Source organism: Trichoplusia ni, chromosome 24 (assembly GCF_003590095.1).
Source record: "Trichoplusia ni isolate ovarian cell line Hi5 chromosome 24, tn1, whole genome shotgun sequence".
Lineage (NCBI taxonomy): Eukaryota > Metazoa > Arthropoda > Insecta > Lepidoptera > Noctuidae > Trichoplusia > Trichoplusia ni.
In genome coordinates, this window is record NC_039501.1 from 1,795,233 (window position 1) to 1,815,941 (window position 20,709).

General features: G+C 35.7%; 1 protein-coding gene across 14 annotated transcripts in view; it reads right to left on the reverse strand.

Moving 5' to 3' along the window:
* Positions 1-20,709, reverse strand: part of LOC113505160 (MAP/microtubule affinity-regulating kinase 3-like) — a 190,263-nt gene that overhangs the window by 33,751 nt on the left and 135,803 nt on the right. Inside the window, exon 1 of one of the 14 annotated variants that reach the window (XM_026887736.1) lies at positions 11,135-11,310. The exons of the other annotated variants lie outside the window; for them this stretch is intronic. Coding sequence (XP_026743537.1) covers positions 11,135-11,161 — 27 coding nt within the window. The 5' untranslated portion in view covers positions 11,162-11,310. Of the gene's footprint in view, positions 1-11,134; positions 11,311-20,709 lie in introns of those variants that run through there. 14 annotated transcript variants of the gene reach the window in all.

The window sequence follows — 20,709 nt, forward strand, 5'->3', positions numbered from 1 at the left end:
CCGTTTTATATACCTCTGCTTTCAAGAGTGAAAAGATTTATCTCAAAAAGTGAGGAGAACACTGGTCGCCGTTGTGAATTCTTAATAAGTCTGCAATGCAATCCGGGAACTAAGAATATTAGTAATATTACTCAAGTTTCCTTCTTCAGATTTGGCAAGAACTTATGCAAATTTTAAGATATTGCATACCTAAATGAAAAAGCACCGAGTTTACATAAGATAAAAAACACTTTTACTTTGGCCTTTGATCAAGACTGCATTGTAAACAAAATAAAATTTGTATGTGCAATTAATACATATTTCCGTTTAAATTTAACTTCAATCAGTGAAAATAGCTTTAAAAGTAGATCAATAACTGCCAATTCCACCTGTAAAAGGCCTTATTTATAGCAACAATATTGATAAATTGCCTGATATTTCAACGCTTCCAAATAAAAGCTCCAGCAAAATATTTACAAACTGTTCAATTTTAATTAACTTCGTAGAATATGATTAATAGTGACCGGATTTTGTTTATTTTGTCATATTTCAGCGATTACCCTCTGATTGTTCACAATGATCTTTTGCTGTGCTCCCCTGTCGGGGATAATGAGCTGTGAACCTAGTTACAATTTACCACCTACGTAACATTATGGTATGCAATAAAGATTTGATTTGATTTGATGATGATTGAACACAAAGCAGACTACCCTCAAAATGCTCATAATCATGGTTGATGAGTGAGTGGTGCAAGAGTCGTTGACCCGAGTGGGGCACCATTGTCCCAACCCCATTGTTTCCACACTGCAGTGCACCACCAGGCTGCTCGGTTCACGGAACCACTCGGTTCGATTGCGAGAATCACTGATTATTAGTTTGATTGCTTTTGAATTGATGACAGTGTTGTTTTCTATACAATGAAGAAATGGAATGACATAATCAGAGGATCATTTACTAAGTTTATTTAATTTAAGGCTTTGATCTAAATAGCAGTTGCGTTCGAACTAAAAAGTTTTACAGTGTATATAGGTATATAATAATTCAAGAAATTACCGCGGTCAAGGATGACGGTGAAGTCGCCTGATCAATTAGAGGCTTAATTAAGTAATAGCCGAACTTGTCGTAGTAGGTAGTAGGTAGTAATACAATTAATAAAATCAATAAAATGTGTTCGTATCAGCCCTTAGTATGATAGTATTTCATATATCGCTGCCATTGTACCAAATATGAAAGCAAGAAACTCCCTAACTAAATTTAATCTATCCATAAAACTAATAGCATCAATTCCTCAAGTATTCAACTAAAATACAATCGAGGGGTAAAACAGAACACGAAACTACGCCATTCCGTTCATAAAATATATTCGGAAACACAATAAAACTGTAGTGGTGATTAGTATCCAAAAATAGCACTCTCTATAGAAACAAAAACATAACAACGAAAGAATTCAAGGGCAGCTGCGGTGGCGTGTCATTGAAATATTCAGAAAGCGATCACTACCTTCACCAAGACCCTCTTAAAGTTAGATGATTGCCAATGAGGAAGAGAGACGGCGTTATACACTGTACGTAACGCTGTCTTGCTTCCACATAGGCGAGAATTGCTTGAAGGTTCATAGTAGAAGTACAGCACGCTATCGAAATCAATACCGGTACTATTTATACAGTCTGACGAGTGTAAATGTCTCTTTGGTTTAGCGGTAAACGACTGGAGACCTTGACAGGAATAAGGCCGACTTCTGCAGGTAGCTTAAATGACTTGAGCTCGATTTTTGAGATAATTTGGATCTAAGATTTGAGATTCCGGAAGAAACTAAAACTTTTGGGTTAGGTGATGGTTTTCGGGGCCAAAATGTATGTCCGTCCGCCTGACACCAAATTTTATCTCGTAATTTGTCATAACTAGACAGGTTTACAATAAACTTTTTTTTTAACGTTCATATAAACGATCTTCTTTAAGTATAGCAGTCGAATTAAGACATTGTTAATAAGCCTTGAATGTTACCAAGAAATAAGAATAGGGTGAACTCATATCACTTTAGGCACGGCTCCAATTTTTAAGCACAAATGAAACGAAAGCCTTTTCGAACAAAACGATCCAATTATAGTTTCATCTGCTGAAGAAAATTAAAATTAATCCATTCATTCTCTTGGACTTAGCACTGAAAAGCCGTAGGTATGAATATTAATTAGTGTTGTATGGATCATATACTCAATAATATGTATAAGCAGTGTTTTTATTCCTAGGTAGTCCTCCTTTTAATTATATATTACATAATGTTTACAGAAGCAAAAAGCAAGGAACTTCAAAAATTCTGACCCTAAATAATAAAAATTACAGTAAACAATAATTTTGTTTTAAAAACAAAAACATAAAACGGACTCCAAATGAAAAACTACTAAGTAAAAAAAATATATAATTTTTTGGGCCCAAATGACAGCAATTTCACGGTAAATATACGTACACGAATCAACATAATCGGTTCGCAGTCTGCAGTTCTGATGTAAGAAACGTAAAAAACTAAAACCACTTCATACGAATTGAGAACTTTCTCCTTAAAGTCGGTTGAAAAGAATATTCAATGCAAATTTATTATAACATCAGCAGAACGATATTTAATAATACCAAAAATGCCAATAGTCATGAACGGATCATTAATAAAGACTCTTTCGTGCCCTCTTCGTGTTCAGACGAGGATAATGCCGCAATGATAGTACGGTTTATCGAGAAAGAGAAATTTCACCTCGCGTTAATCGATTTGGCGATAGTATAACTAAATCGATCAATCACAATTACGCTCCAGTAATTGTAAAAGTCAACTAACTAAATGACACGCGTGTTGCTGTTGAGGATCGCTGTTTGGTACCGTTATGACACCTACATTTTGAATGTTCATTAAATGTGATTTTATTTTATAGCATGAAAAAAATGTAGTTCTGAGATAGCCATTGAAACCATTTGTAATGGTGATCCTCGTCGACCATGTCAATTATATTTCACTTAACTCCTAATAGCAAGTCTTCAATACCCGATGGCTCCGAATGCCTTCACTAAGTCTACTTAACGTTAGGCTCTAAGTACAAAGTCCTCAATAACGGATGGCACCTAACAGTATGGTAAGAAGGTACTAGACCAGGGCCCCAATTCCGCTATTTACAATGGCCGATGAATCAATAGCAATTGGATTAAATTTGAAACTATCCCTGATCTCTTAAGCATTTTGACAACACAATAACTGAAAATTCCCTGTATTGACTGTGAGTGTTCCGCCCCTTACTAAATTTAGAATTATTTCTGTTGGAAAAATACTTAAAAACTACGAATAGTCTCGATTTTCATTCACTCAGGTGAGTCAAATGAGTCAAGTATCAGAGTCTTGCGCTGCCTCGTGTATGTAATAACTACTTCAAACGCATCACTATAATGAGTCCAATGCTTGTGGATATAATAATATTTCTTATCAATAGAAATCAGATTAAATGCATTAGCGTCGGACGGTTAAATCAAAGTGTAATCTACACTTATCCTTTATTAATCATGAAATGGAGCCGAAAGTCGGGGAACGCGTCATTTTGTTATCAAAAGATACAAAGGCAATTATAGAAATTATAATGAAGAATGGAAAACTTATTAAGTACCTACTTGAAATGTTTATATTTGGATTATCCGTAATCGCATTAGTGGACATAGGGGGACGGAGGGAGGTAATGGGATTGCCGTCATCTACAAAAGCATCACAACATTTTATTAGATATTTCCTCAATATCGATACTGGATCTGATAAAGAGATACATAGGTGCAAGTTACCTATAAAGCTATTTGTTACACACAAACAGCTTTATCAATTAATCTTACAATCTATGTGAGCGATGCGATCGGATTATGAAAAAAGAAACATGTTCTTTTAAAGTAGTCATGTTTGGTAAAGTGAACTGCTTCACCGGACTACAGATGTAGAGTAAGGATATTGATGATGGAGGGAATGTGTATAGACGTCCTAATGGCAAACTTTTCTTTTAAAATCTCATTCAGCAAGAACGCAATATTACTTATAGATGTAAAAGTAGTTCCTACGACTACCTTAATTGAATTTTGGTTTTCGATTAAATAGAAATTGATTTACAGCTGCATTTCAAAACTATTCGCAAACCGGTTAATCATCGTTTAATTATATCAAGCAAAATTCAAATAGAAGTTTGAGCTACTAGTTTTATACTATACGATTAAACAAAATAAAACCAATTCCGTTTGAGCGAGTCAAAATCAAAAACATTTAATTAAAACTACTCGTCTGTATCCATAAATCACTTTTATAAATAACTCGCTAATTTCACAAGGGCAATATCTAACTCATTGAATACAGTTTGGTTTATTAGTGACACATCACTGCACTGTCCGAACCGTTCTCTCGCGTCGATAGATTCGCAATGACGTCGTTAACTAATTATTCATCAGCGATATCGGAATGTATCACGTGTATGTATCGAGACCCGCCGGAGTACTGAGTGTCCCCGAAGGGTATCGGTGATGCTATTAAAAGCCTGGCTCTACTGAGGCTTGAAGCCTTCGTTACGATGCAGTCAGCCCGTGAAAAAAGGTCTGATGGGCGTAATAACCCAGATACCTATTATGTATTGGCGATGATATAAATATAATGCGGGTTTTTTTGTCTGCTCACGCAACTAATTATCACAGTTTTTAATTAACTTTTTATCGGTGGCAATGTTTTTATGAAAATTGACCAACGCGTGTTATTTTCAACCTTAATTACATGTATTTATTGGCTATGAAATTAATGTACATAATTGCTTTGCACTTATTGGGAGCTATTTTCTCCTAGATTTGAAAGTTTAATGTTACCTTTAAAACTGAAAGTAAATAAATATTGAAGTGACCTTACCGACACTGCTTCTATTTATAAATAAACAATAACCCTCCGTATCGATGCTTACCTGTAAAGAGAGAAAACATAATTAGTAAATCATTCACTTATATAAAGTTTGTAATAGGTAAGTTTCTTTATAAGTACAAAAAACATCAATTTAAATAAATAACGCTAGTGGTTTCAAACTCACAGACACTAGTACACTCAGTTCAGTAGGTACAACGGTCGAAACTTTAAAACCCATTAAATCTGAAAGGTATTTAACCTTTTAGATACAAAAGTTTCGAGTTTACCCAAGTAGAGTTTTGAAACTGGCCAAAATGTACAGAAATTTTGAAACTGAAAACTTTAAATCCACGCCGTAACACTCGTCGACAGTATTTAATAAAACCGCGGAGTTGGTCAGATAAACCAGGGCACGCCAATCACGGGGCGGCATCAGCCGGCCGACAGCCCATTCGGGTACACACCGGGATATCCGGATCCAACTCCACCGGGAAATAACTTGGAAATAGGGGACCGGGATTTTCTCATTTGCAAAAAAAATATGTATATTTCCTTCGTTTCATATTTTGTTCTTTTTGTTGTGTGATATTTCTGGAATCCGTCATTTTGTTTTTCACTCCTTTTGATAAAAGGGACAGTGAGTAACAAAGTTTGTCTGGTCTTTCCAAACATAATTAACTCTTTAACTTGATATAATTAACTTAGCGGAGAATTTTCTTCTAAAACCTTTTTATTGGAAAATAATCAATTCCGCGAAACTTTACGGATAAAAAGTTTTCGGTACGACACAAAGTAATGAATGGGTACCTTATTGTAAGATATTGCCCAAGGGCCAGAACTGGGGCATTTTAGGTTTCGATTTGCTAAAGAAAATAAAGACTTTATTATAAAAAAAATCGTTATTTCGGTAGCTATATAACATAATAAATTGTTTGTTATAATGTTAATCATAATATTGCTAAATTGTCGGGGAGCATTCCTTTACCCATCAATATATTCTATTTTTGCATTTATAATACATACACCTAACAGCCAAGTCGTTAACAACTAGAAAAAACTAAATCTACTAAAGCAACTTCCTATCCTAGTAATCCCAAAATGCAACGTAAGTAAAGGAAACAAAAGCACTTCAAGTGCTAACTACTGACGCCTGGTGTTTTTGCAAAAACAAAGCGAATGTGCACTTAAAAAGCCAAATAACATTCTAACATGTTTCAAACAGATTTGGAAATGTACTGAAAGTGTGTACCGTGGTTTTTTTTGCTAAAAATTGAGGCACAAACAAGAATTTATAAATGATACGACATCATAACAGCAGCATTCAAGGGTACCGCAGACTACCGTTTATTGTTTACCATGTCATGTTAAATTACATAGGTATAGGTAATTAGTAGATGCATCATTAAATATCTCTAGATATTCACCTGTATCTAGAGACCTCAAATAACAAAGGACATTGATAGAAGGAGATTGTTAGATCACAATCCTTAACAGCAAGACTTAAAAGGAGGGTACAGCTTAAGGTACAGCCCTATAAACCATTTGACTTACACACACTATATACTGTAGTGTGTGATTTCGCGTAGGTTAGGAGAAGAGTAAAATTTACTTTTGTCAAACCAACCTTCTTTTTTTTCTTCAAACCCGTTTCATCACCCCCATTTAAAATAAACAATCAATCAGAAAGTGTGAAGTGTGACAAACAGACGAACAGTTTCCACAGACACCGGTCGCGCGGGACAATCGTTACTGGGCGTCGTTTTGATTTCATCGCTTCTATTGTTTTACTTAAATTGCTGAGTCCCGGCTAAACTAAATGAGATTCGATACCATTGTTCGTTTACAGTTAACAATTTTAGTTAACCGAGTATTCACTAAGCAACAAATTAAATGGAATAGGTATTTGTGACTGCGGTACATTGTGTAATAGAGATGGCAAAATACTTTACGACTGATTTTCTATTTAATCGCTCTCGGTTTAATTTATTTTGGAAGTGAACTCAGTCTCTTCATAAAATCTGTTTTGTTTAGCGCGATACTCACATAGAAATTATTATATATTCGATGATAAGATAGCAGCAAAAGATAACAGAACTGGATTTGGCCACTTATATAAGTTTGATTTAGAATGAGAAGCGGTTCACCTTTGCTTAGAATAACAATATTTGAAAGTGGAATCGTATTGTTATATCTTTACAATGTATTTTTAGACTAGGTTAATATTATAATATTAGTCAATAACTAATTGAAAGGGTCGTCAGTAACGAAAATGGGAATTTTCATTAGTTATTATCGTTGATCCTGGTTTACGAGAGTTGCAATACTTGGTACCAAGACTAAACTTGACCAACAACAAAAACAAAACTGCCTTAAGTATACGAGCTTAAGCCCTATCGAAACTTAAAATAAACCTACAATGACATTAATAAACAGATTTCTGATAGTCGCAATAAATAGAAAAAAAGCTACATCACGACTATATCATCGAATTCAAGCTACAAGATTTACAAAAAGGAGTCCTAAGATTAGACCCTTCGCAGAAAGGCTCGCCGTTGTAAAGCATCCGCCTGCAGCGAGCGACCTGTCCCACATCCGATGTGGCTCAAGTGGGACCACTGGTGATGAAAAGGAGGTGACCTACTCCCGAGATGCGCTTTGGGAATTGAAGGATTAGGCTTAGTGCTCATACAAGAAGGACGTAGCTTAAAGGACGGTTTTATCACAATATGACAAAACATAGCTAACCATTTTTGTGACATTACATTTTTCATGTGAAATGAGTGTTTTGGATACATTTTTGATAAAAATCATTTTTGACAAATTCATTGTTTCATCTACAAAGCCACTTTAATTAATGACGTTTGGCTTTCTATATCTAGCTTTTACGAGGTGGAATAATTGAGATACACTTGTGACCTTTGTCCACTCTCGGCAAAAATACTTTACTCCACTGATAACAGTGATGTTTTTATTCCAATCTGCACGAAATTAAAGATTTTTGCTAAAACAATGACTTGAAATATAAACATTTTTCACATGGACATAGTACATTGTAAGTTTAAGATAACTATGGCCATATCAATAAAAGTGTGGATACGTCTACTCCTTGGGGAACGTGTAGTATTAGATTGCATTATATATCCTTCGGGACGAGAACAATTTGCGGATGAATTGTAGAGCGTTATGGGACAGGCTTGTGGAGAATGGTTTCTAAAATGCATTAAGGATTGTTATTTGTTAAATACAGGTGTGTGTTTACACTGAAAATATAAGGTAACGTTGTTATTCGTAGATTAATCAAGTTTGAATAGGTTCCAGGTACTTTTTAAATAAAAACAAATTATTTTTTTTTGGCTTAAATGTTCTCGTACTCTGTAATAATTTCCTTCCAAGAAAACCCTACAAAATACCAACATTAAATACCCAAAATATAAACCAAATGAGCTATGCGGAAAACATGTACCTTCTCGATAATTTCCTTATGAGAAAGAAAGTAATCCTACAAGAGGTACCGATAAAGGCATTCTTTGTAAACCAGACGTACCGCATCTCTTAAAGTAATTTATCGCGGTTGTGGGAGCGTGACAGCGCACTACGATGCGTATAGCGATGTCCCTTTTGCACAATCACAATAAAATTACTTTTAGCGGCAGTGGTAGGATGCGTGGTGATTCCGCGTCGGCGCTCAATGTTTTTGAAAGGCATCCAGAGGTTAATGGCAAGGTAGAGCCTGTTTTATCCAAAGGGGGTTTTATAAGGTGTTACCTCTTATCGTATTTTAAATGCGGCGGTTTATCTGTGCTTCTAAAACAACCACAACCAACAAACAAACATAATATTAATTAAAAATATATTACAGTGATTTTTAATTACTATCTAAATCTAGGCAAAAATAAACTTCTACAAGTGTACTAAACCGTTTGGAAAATAAATAAGAAAATTCGGAATAAAAGTAAAAGAAACCCATATGTATGTTCAGCGCTCAAGTGCACAAGGATGTATACCAAAATCACTCAAGCGAACAATTTATGTAAACACACCTTTACTTAGATCCGAAGCACAAGTAGACAATTCGGTAAAAAGGTAAAAATGCCTTACCTTTTAGATTCCCGACCTCTCAGGTAAAAAGGAATTCTTATAGGACCGTCGGACTATACATCGGGCTAGAAATCCTTTGTAATGTATGTACATACTAGTATGGATGTACTTATGTAAAGATATTAGGGCACCAACAAGGGTAGGTGGCACTATTGTCTAGGCGTATGTCAAGTTATCCTGAGAAGTGGAATACCTGTCTGCCAGGTTTTCAACGTTAGGGTACGGGAATTTTATTCATTGGCTATAAAGAATATTAAATTTATCCGTGTGCTATTTATACCCATCGACATAATTTATACCTAACTTATTGTTCAGAGTTTTATAAATAAATACGTTCAGAGACGTTTTCTCAACATGAGAAGAAATAACAACGATATAACTGACCACCACTTAGAGGTTTCCATTCGGGCGTTACTGAGACGCTCGTACAAAACTTATGGTGTGTCAAACAAAACAGTCTAAGTGAGTTTGGGAGAACCAACACTACCAACTACGCTCTCCGAAGAGCGTCTGTGTAAAACTAGTACTTAACTCAGTCTAAAGTACTGGTAACAAGATTAACTTCGCAATTATGGCTAGCCACAAACTTTGAACAGCATTTAGGTCCTTGCAATTTATTCAAGATGGGAGTTTGTAGCTATCGTATTGTAGGTTGAAGAACATAATTACATTTTGTAAGCTACAAAAGGCTGGTTGAAGGTCCGAGTACTGTTACCGCCTTACCGTTCATTAAAGTTAAAAAAGAGAGACAAAAAAATTAAAGGGAATTGTAATGACGCGTAAGATATGCCAATTTTCATGCTCAAACAATTATAATCGATACAGTCAAAACATGCTCTTCAAGACAAACAAAACAAAGCATTTACCAAGGAAAACATCTGCACTACAATTTAAAAAATAGCAGTATTAGAACAAATAACGTCTAAACGTATTCATAATACCGTAAATCGTCAAACCGCAGACCGATTTAAAACCCATTAGAGTTTCATTACGGAGAGTGCATTCGAAACATAACAAAATGCCCAGTTTTACTCGGTTTTAGTTTCACAAAACGAAGCAAACGCGGTGGAGTGCACTCTGTAATTGTAAAAAGCATTCGCGAAAGTCTGCCTAGACTGCGAGTGTGTCTGTTTGAGACAGGTCGAAAGTACAATCTAGAGGAGAGGGGCGACCACAAACTAGACTGGGACACACTTAATGTACTAGTGGCACCTGTAGGGAATATTAAATGTGCGGTGCTAGGTGCAGCGGGGATGTAAGCTGATTTAACAGCGGTTTTATTCTATTGAAACTTTAGGTTTGTTACCTTAGTAGACTTTTGAGCAAAAGAGACAATGACAATCCAGAGGATAAGTCTTGAATATCATTAATTATATGGAGTATTGCAAACATCCCAAATCATGTAAAAAATAAGAAATAGATTCTGGTACTTGGTAACCAGATACTAGACGGGGTGTATGTGTTATGAAATATCCATCATCAAATTAAGACTCCCATATACAAGCCACATTCATAGATTCTTTACACCCCGGTAAGTGTTACCCCACACGCTCCATCCGGGATTTGTCGCATCTATTTAATAAAGTTCGCGTGTAGTCTGACCAGACCGCCGGACAACCATGCCGGTCGCCGTATTCATATATTTACACGAGCGGACAACGTGCATATTTGGACAGCCTTATTGGAATCTTGTGGGAGGCTAGAATAAAATATGTGAAATATTTTTCTGTGAAAGTATTTTCGTATTTTCATTCCGAAAGTGGAGTCGACAGTAAAATACCATTTTCGGACTTTAAGAGATGTATTTATATAAAAGGCTCTGTTTTTAACGTTCTTATAAAAAAAACTTAGTGTTTATGACTTGAGCTATAAATAATTGCTAAACACACAACAAAAACTACTCTACAATACTCTACCAACTATTCTAAAATTCTTGGCCGAAATAAATAAATTTCGTAAGATTCTCTTCACCGTATTTTCTGGTTATAATGAACATGATCGAGAGCAACATGACAACAAATTACAATAGTTACAGTTAACCATAAATGCCAAAATAAGCTATTATCACGTCGCAATAAAGTCAATTTTCTTATTACGTTGTAACTTACACAATAATTTATTTATTTCGGCCTTAAATATACAATATTAAGAAAACAATCTATTCACCAGGTACTGCCTGCCCTTGACCCCCATCGTGGCGTCTTCTTCAACAGATCGAACACCATTAACTAATACTTGAGTCCATTGTACACTCGAGTTCACACGTTACTTTCATGTTAGTTAAAACACTTGGACAACACACTCACATAGTGGTTTCTTAGGTTTACGCGAATGTTAGACATTGAAATGAAACGACTTTTACGGATTTTATCGCGGTTTAATTTTTGGTTTTAGTTCCCGACGTTTCGACACCTTTGCAGGTATCATGGTCACGGGCAGACTGAGATGGTGTTCGTCTTGACAGAAGATGTTGCTCGTTCTACCTTCATATTTTTAATTAATTATTTATGGTCCGACCTACGCAGTATGAGCTCACTGTGTCGTGATGTCTTGCAGCGCTGCTCTTGGGTTTAGCCTTGAGTTTTTGTATTATTGGGTCCCAAGTAGGTGATATCTTCCAGCCATCTTCTCTATTGAAATTAGGGTGTTTTTTAATCTCAATAGCCTCGCGAAACATCCTTGGTAGGAATTTGGATTCTTTAGCGAGGATCTGTGGTTGATCAAATCTAATATAATGGCTGGAGCCTTCAGCATGTTCGGCGACTGCAGACTTCGTTGAGCGGCGGTGTTTGACGTCAGCTATGTGTTCTTTTACGCGGGTCCCTATGCTTCGTTTAGTTTGACCGATATAAGAGAGGCCGCAGTCACAATCTAGTTTGTATACTCCTGCATCTTGTAGAGGTATGTGACACTTGACAGATGGTAAGGACTGGCTAATCTTCTTGGGCGGCTTGAAGTATGTTTTAATTGAAGCTCGCTTCAGGATGTAACCAATCTTGTCAGTGACTCCTCGGACGTATGGTAGTACAGCAGGCAAACGATCAACTGTGGCTGGCTTCACTCGGTTTCTGTGACGGGGCCGTGGAACTTGGAGCTTGTTGTCTCGCAGTACTTGCTTGACGTGTTGAAGCTCAGCGGCAAGGTGTCTGTCATCACAGAGTCCGTGTGCTCTCTGAAACAAAGATTTTCCCACGGTAGCTAACTGTTTAGGGTGGTGGTGAGATTCACATATACAGATAGGTACTTAAACGGTGAATCTCACCACCACCCTAAACAGTTAGCTACCGTGGGAAAATCTTTGTTTCAGAGAGCACACGGACTCTGTGATGACAGACACCTTGCCGCTGAGCTTCAACACGTCAAGCAAGTACTGCGAGACAACAAGCTCCAAGTTCCACGGCCCCGTCACAGAAACCGAGTGAAGCCAGCCACAGTTGATCGTTTGCCTGCTGTACTACCATACGTCCGAGGAGTCACTGACAAGATTGGTTACATCCTGAAGCGAGCTTCAATTAAAACATACTTCAAGCCGCCCAAGAAGATTAGCCAGTCCTTACCATCTGTCAAGTGTCACATACCTCTACAAGATGCAGGAGTATACAAACTAGATTGTGACTGCGGCCTCTCTTATATCGGTCAAACTAAACGAAGCATAGGGACCCGCGTAAAAGAACACATAGCTGACGTCAAACACCGCCGCTCAACGAAGTCTGCAGTCGCCGAACATGCTGAAGGCTCCAGCCATTATATTAGATTTGATCAACCACAGATCCTCGCTAAAGAATCCAAATTCCTACCAAGGATGTTTCGCGAGGCTATTGAGATTAAAAAACACCCTAATTTCAATAGAGAAGATGGCTGGAAGATATCACCTACTTGGGACCCAATAATACAAAAACTCAAGGCTAAACCCAAGAGCAGCGCTGCAAGACATCACGACACAGTGAGCTCATACTGCGTAGGTCGGACCATAAATAATTAATTAAAAATATGAAGGTAGAACGAGCAACATCTTCTGTCAAGACGAACACCATCTCAGTCTGCCCGTGACCATGATACCTGCAAAGGTGTCGAAACGTCGGGAACTAAAACCAAAAATTAAACCGCGATAAAATCCGTAAAAGTCGTTTCATTTCAACACACTCACATATCTATAGGCGTAGGAACACTTACATTAGTATATAAACTTATGCTTGTACTGACTCAAGAAGAAAGAGATTCTGATTCTAGATGAAGCAGTTGCAGCATCAAAGGCCTTAGTACCATCCTCTTTAGTTACATTATTGCTTTTGTTGAAGATAGATGACGCTCGCTCTACGATGTATATATAGTAAACTGTCGCGTTTCCAAAAACAATAATATTACAGTAAGAAGAAGTGATAGACCCTGCTCCGAATAAGAAAAGAACATTCCTAACTCGAGCATTATCAACGGCATATCTAGCTACCTTTCGACTTAGCTACAAATATCATATTTGACACTCAATAACCCTTATATTCCTCGTTAGAGGTGTGAAAAGATACGTCATATATGTTTATGACAGCAATAAATTCGGTTATACGACAGTACTTTGTATTTGTGAAATCTCTTCACTGCAATTTATTCTAACAATGTATAAAGACTATCTTTATATCTCAGCTCGGAGTCTGGCAAAGCTGACCCAGTAATCGAGTAATTAATGGCCAGGCTTGTTATTAATTACAATTGTAGGAATTACAATTTATTATATCTACAACAAATAACAATCTGGCTCTTGAATATTATTAATTTGCTTGAACTATTCTTCTCTCTTTTATATCATGACGTTTTGTTCGGTCATAGATACACCATACAATGGACTACATTACAGCATAAAAAAATAGTTCTATGTACTTACTATTTTAGAGAACTGAAACAGTTACCTCTCAGAATTGTGGTCAAAGTGTTTCTCTATTAAAATATACCAATATTTTTAGGGAAAGATTATTTTAGAAAAAAAAAGCGAGACCATCAAGTCAAAAAAAGTAATTCACAACACCTAACTCTAACCCACTTAATACATTAACAAATAAACAGGTCCCTATTACAAAAATATCTGTAATGCTATTATAGGAAAAAGTATCGGAATCGGTAGTCGAGTCACACTCGCGGATGCTACAGGGTCTGAATCCAAAATTAAATCCAGTTGAAAAATGTTATTTTCAGTATTCGTGTTTGTATTGTGAAATGTACTGGTTATGTAAGAGGTCTGAGGTGGGTAGTTCGTCCTGCTTTAATAGATAGAGTTGATTAAAGAATCAAATGAAGACTCAAGTCTGGTTTTGAGATCTGGTATTGTACAAAATCGCTCATTTTATCTCGTCTGCCTATCTATCATGACCTACCAGCCTTTACAGTGCTGGGCATAGGCCTTTCCCAAATTGCGCCACATCATCCAAACCTCTACCTTCCGCAACCAGTTCTAGTCAACAAGCAACCTGTCTTGATCAGATCTAGACATAAACCTCACCTACTATGTTAGAGTCTGCTTCTATAAAATGGATTCAACTGAAAACCAGTCTTTACTGATAATCCCTAATCATCGCCCTGCAGTATTAAAATTGTAATAAAATCATAGTTTTTTGTTATCTTCTTTTATATACGGAGTTTTTCTGTATAGAAAATATCACCCCGATGATTTATACAAATATTTCTTTTTTAAATTAACACTCACATATAACGCTAAGAATAATTATGAAATACCAAAAATAAACAAATTGCATCAGATGATTTTGTGATTTGCCAATTTAATATCATACGTGATAACGAAATGATTCATAGTAATGGGTTTTACAACAATTTCGTCACATCGAACAGTAAATTTCGCTGCGGATAATGTTCAAACAGCATCCTCTATAATTGTAATCCAATAAGCCCGTAATTGCAAACAATATTGTGTAGAAGCGTAGTAGGGTATCAAATTATGTATCAAGTGGTTAATAGAATTATTGAGAGCGAATATCTATTAAAATATATACCTATAAGAAACAGGAAATAACTGTAGGTTTGGGCTACATGTAAATACAACTAATCATTATTAAAGCTAAAAAGGAGGCATCAGAATTCAAATTTTAAGAAACATTTTTGATGGTTAACAATGTTAGCAAGTATCAGCAAAGTTCTATGCCCATAACAGAGCCGTAAAATTAATGTTTTTAACTACATAGGTACACGTCATAGAAGACTAATGTCGTTGGATATTGGAGCACAATTTGGCCGTTTGTTAATATAAATGCAATCTAAATCCCACGGTTTGTCGAAAATCTACACAATTTATGTATGTGATGCAATGCGATCTGTTTATAGATGTAGTGACTTAACGTTTGATCTATGAGAGTGTTAGTGTATATGTAAGGGTTAAAGTACATAAAAAATATATAAAATACTCGTATTTTATTGTTTAGTTTAGGCATACTGTAATACCAGAGTAAATACGACCCACAGCTGGGCACAGGTCTTTCCCGTGAAGGGAAGGTTTTGGGCCTGACTTTTACGAGAGCAACTATTCAATAATATAGATAGTAGTAAGTTAATTAGCAACAATGAAACCACACTATATCATAATGTTTATAGGGTTCTTCATTTACCTAGCTGTAGTTCAAAACTTCACAAATATCATGTATATACGCGGATCGATACAAAAACTCAGAAACTTATTTATTATTCACCCTCAAACAAAAACCATAATTGAATCAATCAAAAATTCAATCACGTAACATTTGACGGTTAAAACAAAGAGCAACTAACAATGAACTCGACTATTTAGTATTAAAATCAATTAAATTGTGGTTATTTTTCAATACTGAAGTCGATTACATTAATTTTGTGTGTCATGTCAGGGTGGTATCAATTCTCTATAGCAAACGGCTGGGGCTCACGGTTGTATTCATTATTTAGACACATCACGGCATTTCATTCGACCTTTCGCTACGAAGCCAGTAACAATTTTACTGTATGTCAAATGTCGAGACCTCGTAGCTACTTTATTATTCAAATCATAATTGAAAATTGTTGAAGTATCGATAAATTATTGTGGTGTTCCTCGGAACTGTATACAGATGAAAGGTCGATTTTTGCTCGTGTTAAAATAACAGAAATGCATACGTTAGCATTATTTAATCGACAGGAATTATTCAGGACATTACCTTTTAGCAGTAATAGGACATTTTTAAATGAACCTTTCCGTCTAGGTTTCGAAACTGTGACAAAATACAAATCATTACAAAAACTTATATTTTTCGACTGCTCTCATATACAGAAAGAATTCCATAACATTATATCATCGAAATCTACACGACTATCGCAGCCTTGTAGGCACATAATCAAGTGGCATAGCCATTGCATTTTGACCTTTAACACGACACCATACAGTCGTGTTTGATGGCGTGACGTCAACGCATATTGGTGTGTGACGTGTCTCGTTACCGAGAGAGGCGATCGATAGCCTGCATACAGCTGGCACTCGGGAATGATGAACGGAACTCGTTGAAATGTGATTGTAGCTTTGAATTGCATCATTAACGCAGGATTTCCAGGAAAATGTTAGCAAAGTTATAGTATTGTAAATTACTATTCCATTGAATTAACGCTAAGGAGTTTTTATTGCGTGTGGAACCTTTTATGATATAACTAACCATTATGATGCGTATTTACCTACTAAGAAAATGTTGCTTATGCTATTAGAACACATTTGAGTTACCTTATAAACAAAAGCATGCAATCTGGTGTCTACCAACAATCTTTAACATATCAGAAAATACGCACATTTCCATCAGTACTGCAAGAAACTTTGAATTTGAAATAACTACACGTGAATTAATTATTAAACACCACGAAAGAGTATAATGTAGCACTAACAGTGGCGTATAGTAAGTGGCATTTAATTTGATAAGGGTAGTAATTAAACAGATTTCAGTTGGAAATGCGCCCAACAAACAGCTTATCAGTGTAATAATATTAGTTTAGATACTCCAGGCACATTATAATAACTACAGCTTCATATCATGTAAAATCCTGACAAACCTAGGAATATTCTTTTTACTTAACAATATCGTTACGTCACATCCTATTAAAATGTTTCCAGAATGCAGTTTTCCCATCTCACATAAAAAGCGTCGTGATTATTCGAAGTACTGTAGCGGCAAAGTGTTAGAAAAATGTTTTTTAAAGTTTGTTCAGAATGTGTTCGCTTTTCCCTTTAATACGAACCATTGCATGTGCTGGCGTTATAAGAATTTATGTTATGTGAATTCTAGTTAGTTGGAAAATAAGATCAGATTTATATTTCCCATAAATTGTGTTTCAAACAGAATCTACAGCAAGAACTGGTGAGGATCATAAAATCATTCAGAGCGTTCAGTTTTCAGGTAACTCGAATATTTGCAGAATAGCATATAAGTTCTTGATGTTAAATATATTTAGAATGTTTAAATTGATGCAGTAGATGAATAGAATAAATGAATTTATTAAGCAATAAAAGTAGATCCATCCACGTGTATAGTATACAACTGAACAACGCTAAATCAAAAAGTAAAAAAGAAAAGAAACGGAAATGCTCCCGAATAATATCGAAACCAAACAATTCGAAAACATTTTAAAGGAAGGAATATTCGAAACGGCAAACGAAACGCCAATCGAAAAGGAAATAACTGTTGAAGTTGCTTTTATTGTAGACTTCGATCTACATGTGAAGGTTGCTAGCGAACTGCGATTGTCGCGTCCGCTATTTGTTCACTACGAATTTGTTTGTAGGAGATAAATTAAAAAAGATTTTTAAACTTCAAATCACATACTACGACTGTAACTCATACAAATAAAATGTAAAGAATAATTGAGTTTTTTTTTATTTATTCGATATTTTTGTCTGACAATTTTTTGGCATCACGCTCAGGCAAAAGTGCTGGAAATTCAAAGAAAGGGATTATTTGGGAGCATAATATTATACCTTGCAACATTATGAACAAAATCAAAGTATAAAAGAATTGGGTTCACTTATAATATAGTACATCCTAGCAGTACATCTTACTCAGTCTTATAAATTAACTTCAGAAGCAAGACCTTTGAGGTGGAACGTAAAGTTCTGAGTAAGTTCGGCGATCGCGGTCTCTTTGGAAACTATGAAATGTCCCACAAAGACACAGACCCAGTTAGTTAATAGTTTCTAGCTAGTTCAGTGCCTGTACTTCGGACTCTAGCAAAATTGTTGCCATCTTGGTTCAGTGAGGTGCCGTGTTTACACTGCAAGTATCGGCATTAGTTCCCATAGTGGTAATGGCTTTGTTTTTTGACTTGAGGAAATCTTCTTGCAATCAGTTTCCGAGTCTGGTATTGCAGCCATTGCAGGGTAATTCCTCTGTATGATGGTAAAAATCCTAGTTTAACAACTCATAGTCAGAGTGCCTCAGCTATTGATACTACGCAGTACTCTCGCAAATGGAGTTGGGATTCCATTCGGAATTTCGTTATTCTAACAGCGGAATGGAAAAATCATAGTAATCCTTAGGGCAGACTTGAATTTGGATCGAGTTTCGGATGAATCTCGGTAAATGGATATGTGTAAGCCCGATGAATTGAGGCTTAGGTACTTATAAATAACGAAGAGGTCTTTTAAATCTTGTTTCATACCGAACAAACCTGTGTAAACTAAGCTTACCTAAAATCCCTTCAATCCTTTACATAATTTCCACAGGTTAGATAACTAAATCACAATTTCTAGGCTATACTAAAAAAACGTCGTTAAATTAACGGTTTTGAAGTTTTATCTTAATACAATGACGTGTTCATGGTTTTTTGACAGCGTTTTGCTATGAGAGTGTTGACCACGGCTTTATTTTTTGATCGGTATAATTCCCACAATCGTCCGATGCACAAACATAACAAAGGACCATCATTTGCACATATACGGTTTGTTATCGACGACCGCTGGGGTAAGCTATTGTTCGGGGGTAAATCTCATGTTAACCCCTACTTATGTTTACCCCAAAATGAACTAGCGTGGACATTAGATGTATTAATTTATGGTTGAATGACATTCAAACATTTCTGTTTGGAATTAAGTAGGGTCGTAGATTTTCTCATGCAATTAAGTAATGTAAAAAAGGAAAAAAGTAAAATAATTTATTCATTATGATCGTCCCTTTTGATGTTACTTGATATTGTTATGAATGCGTTGGGCAGACGAAGGATCGACTGCACCAGGGGTTTAAGAGTAGTTCACAATACTTATTAAGTGTTAATTTCTTAGTGGCTTAGGTGTGATTAGATTTTGGACATATTGCAGGTCAGAAAATAAACAACTAGTTCATTTTTGAAAAATGGTAGTAGCAATGGTGATTAATGATCTTTCAAAAGACAAATCGTCATTAAAAACTTAGGACTTATACTATTCTGTGTTCTACGAATTAAAACAATGGAGTAAGCGAATGTTATCGATTTATTGAGAATCGATATTGTATCTTCAGCTTAAGGACCTGGGATAGATTGTCTAATTCAAAGTCATTGCCAGCTTGACAGCTGACTATTATTTGTTTTCGTTGATTGGACAGGGAATTAACACACGGGAAGGTTAAGGTTTCGTTTTTATTAATTTTGTTTGCATTCCCTGATGCCTCGTTTATTTCGTAATAGTGTCACGCAAGCTATTATAATTATTTAATCATTTCGAGGTTAACTAAGTAACATGTTAATATTGTAAATATAAATTAGGATTCTTCGAATTTCTATAGGTCTCGTTAAAAAGGTCATAGAGGAAATGCCGAATAGCTAATTAGTCTTTTAGATCCTTAATACAGTGTATTACTGCTTAATTCCAAATATGTATGCTTCATTTTCACTTTATACTAAACTGTGAGCTATATATAATTCATTGAAAATCACCTGTACTTACCACATGAAACAAGTTTGAATTGAATGAATATTTAATCTATCTATTTTAATATTTATAACAGGCAAGGCAGACTTACTTCAAAAACCACCCCAAAGTTTAAGGGATATTACTTTGCTATTATTACTATAGAGAACTTATAAAGGGTGTAACACAATTGATTCAAAGCCGGGGAGAGTCGAGTTACTTGTACGAGTCGCTTGCAAGAGACTTTTAGTTGGGAAGAGTAATAAAGATGCGGGTATGAAACTAAATGGTCTAATGTACTGGATATTCAAGCTAATTGTAAAATTTATGACAAACTATACGATACTGTGCGTGGTATTTATTTAAAACAGTATTCTCAATCATCCAACGTCAAGTTTATTGTTTTATCTCTGATAACATTATGAGTAACAATCGAAAATACTCTACTTGCATGAGTTATTACTTACAGAGGAATGACAAGACAAGTGTTGTTGATTACTATCTTGTTTAGTCAAGTGGAGAGTCAGTGGTGAGTGCGATTTAAACGCAGCATAAACAACATGAGCAATAGCCGCGAATCGATATCGAGTGTTTAATGTTTTAGCCGTGTAAATAGGGTTTCTCATTAGTTTAAACTGACTACACTAACGTGTTTGCTTGTACGAATCGCGGATTATATATGAGAGGGGCTTGGATTTGTGACGTAGTATCTGTCTGTGGACTGTTTCGAGGATAGATAACGATTATAATCTATCGATTGACTATTCGGTATTAGCTGAAGTGATTCGACTGACCGATTGAATGAAAAAATCAAAAATTATCTGTATATTTTAGTTCCAAAAGTTTATTTGGTTATCATAGTAACGTGAGCAAC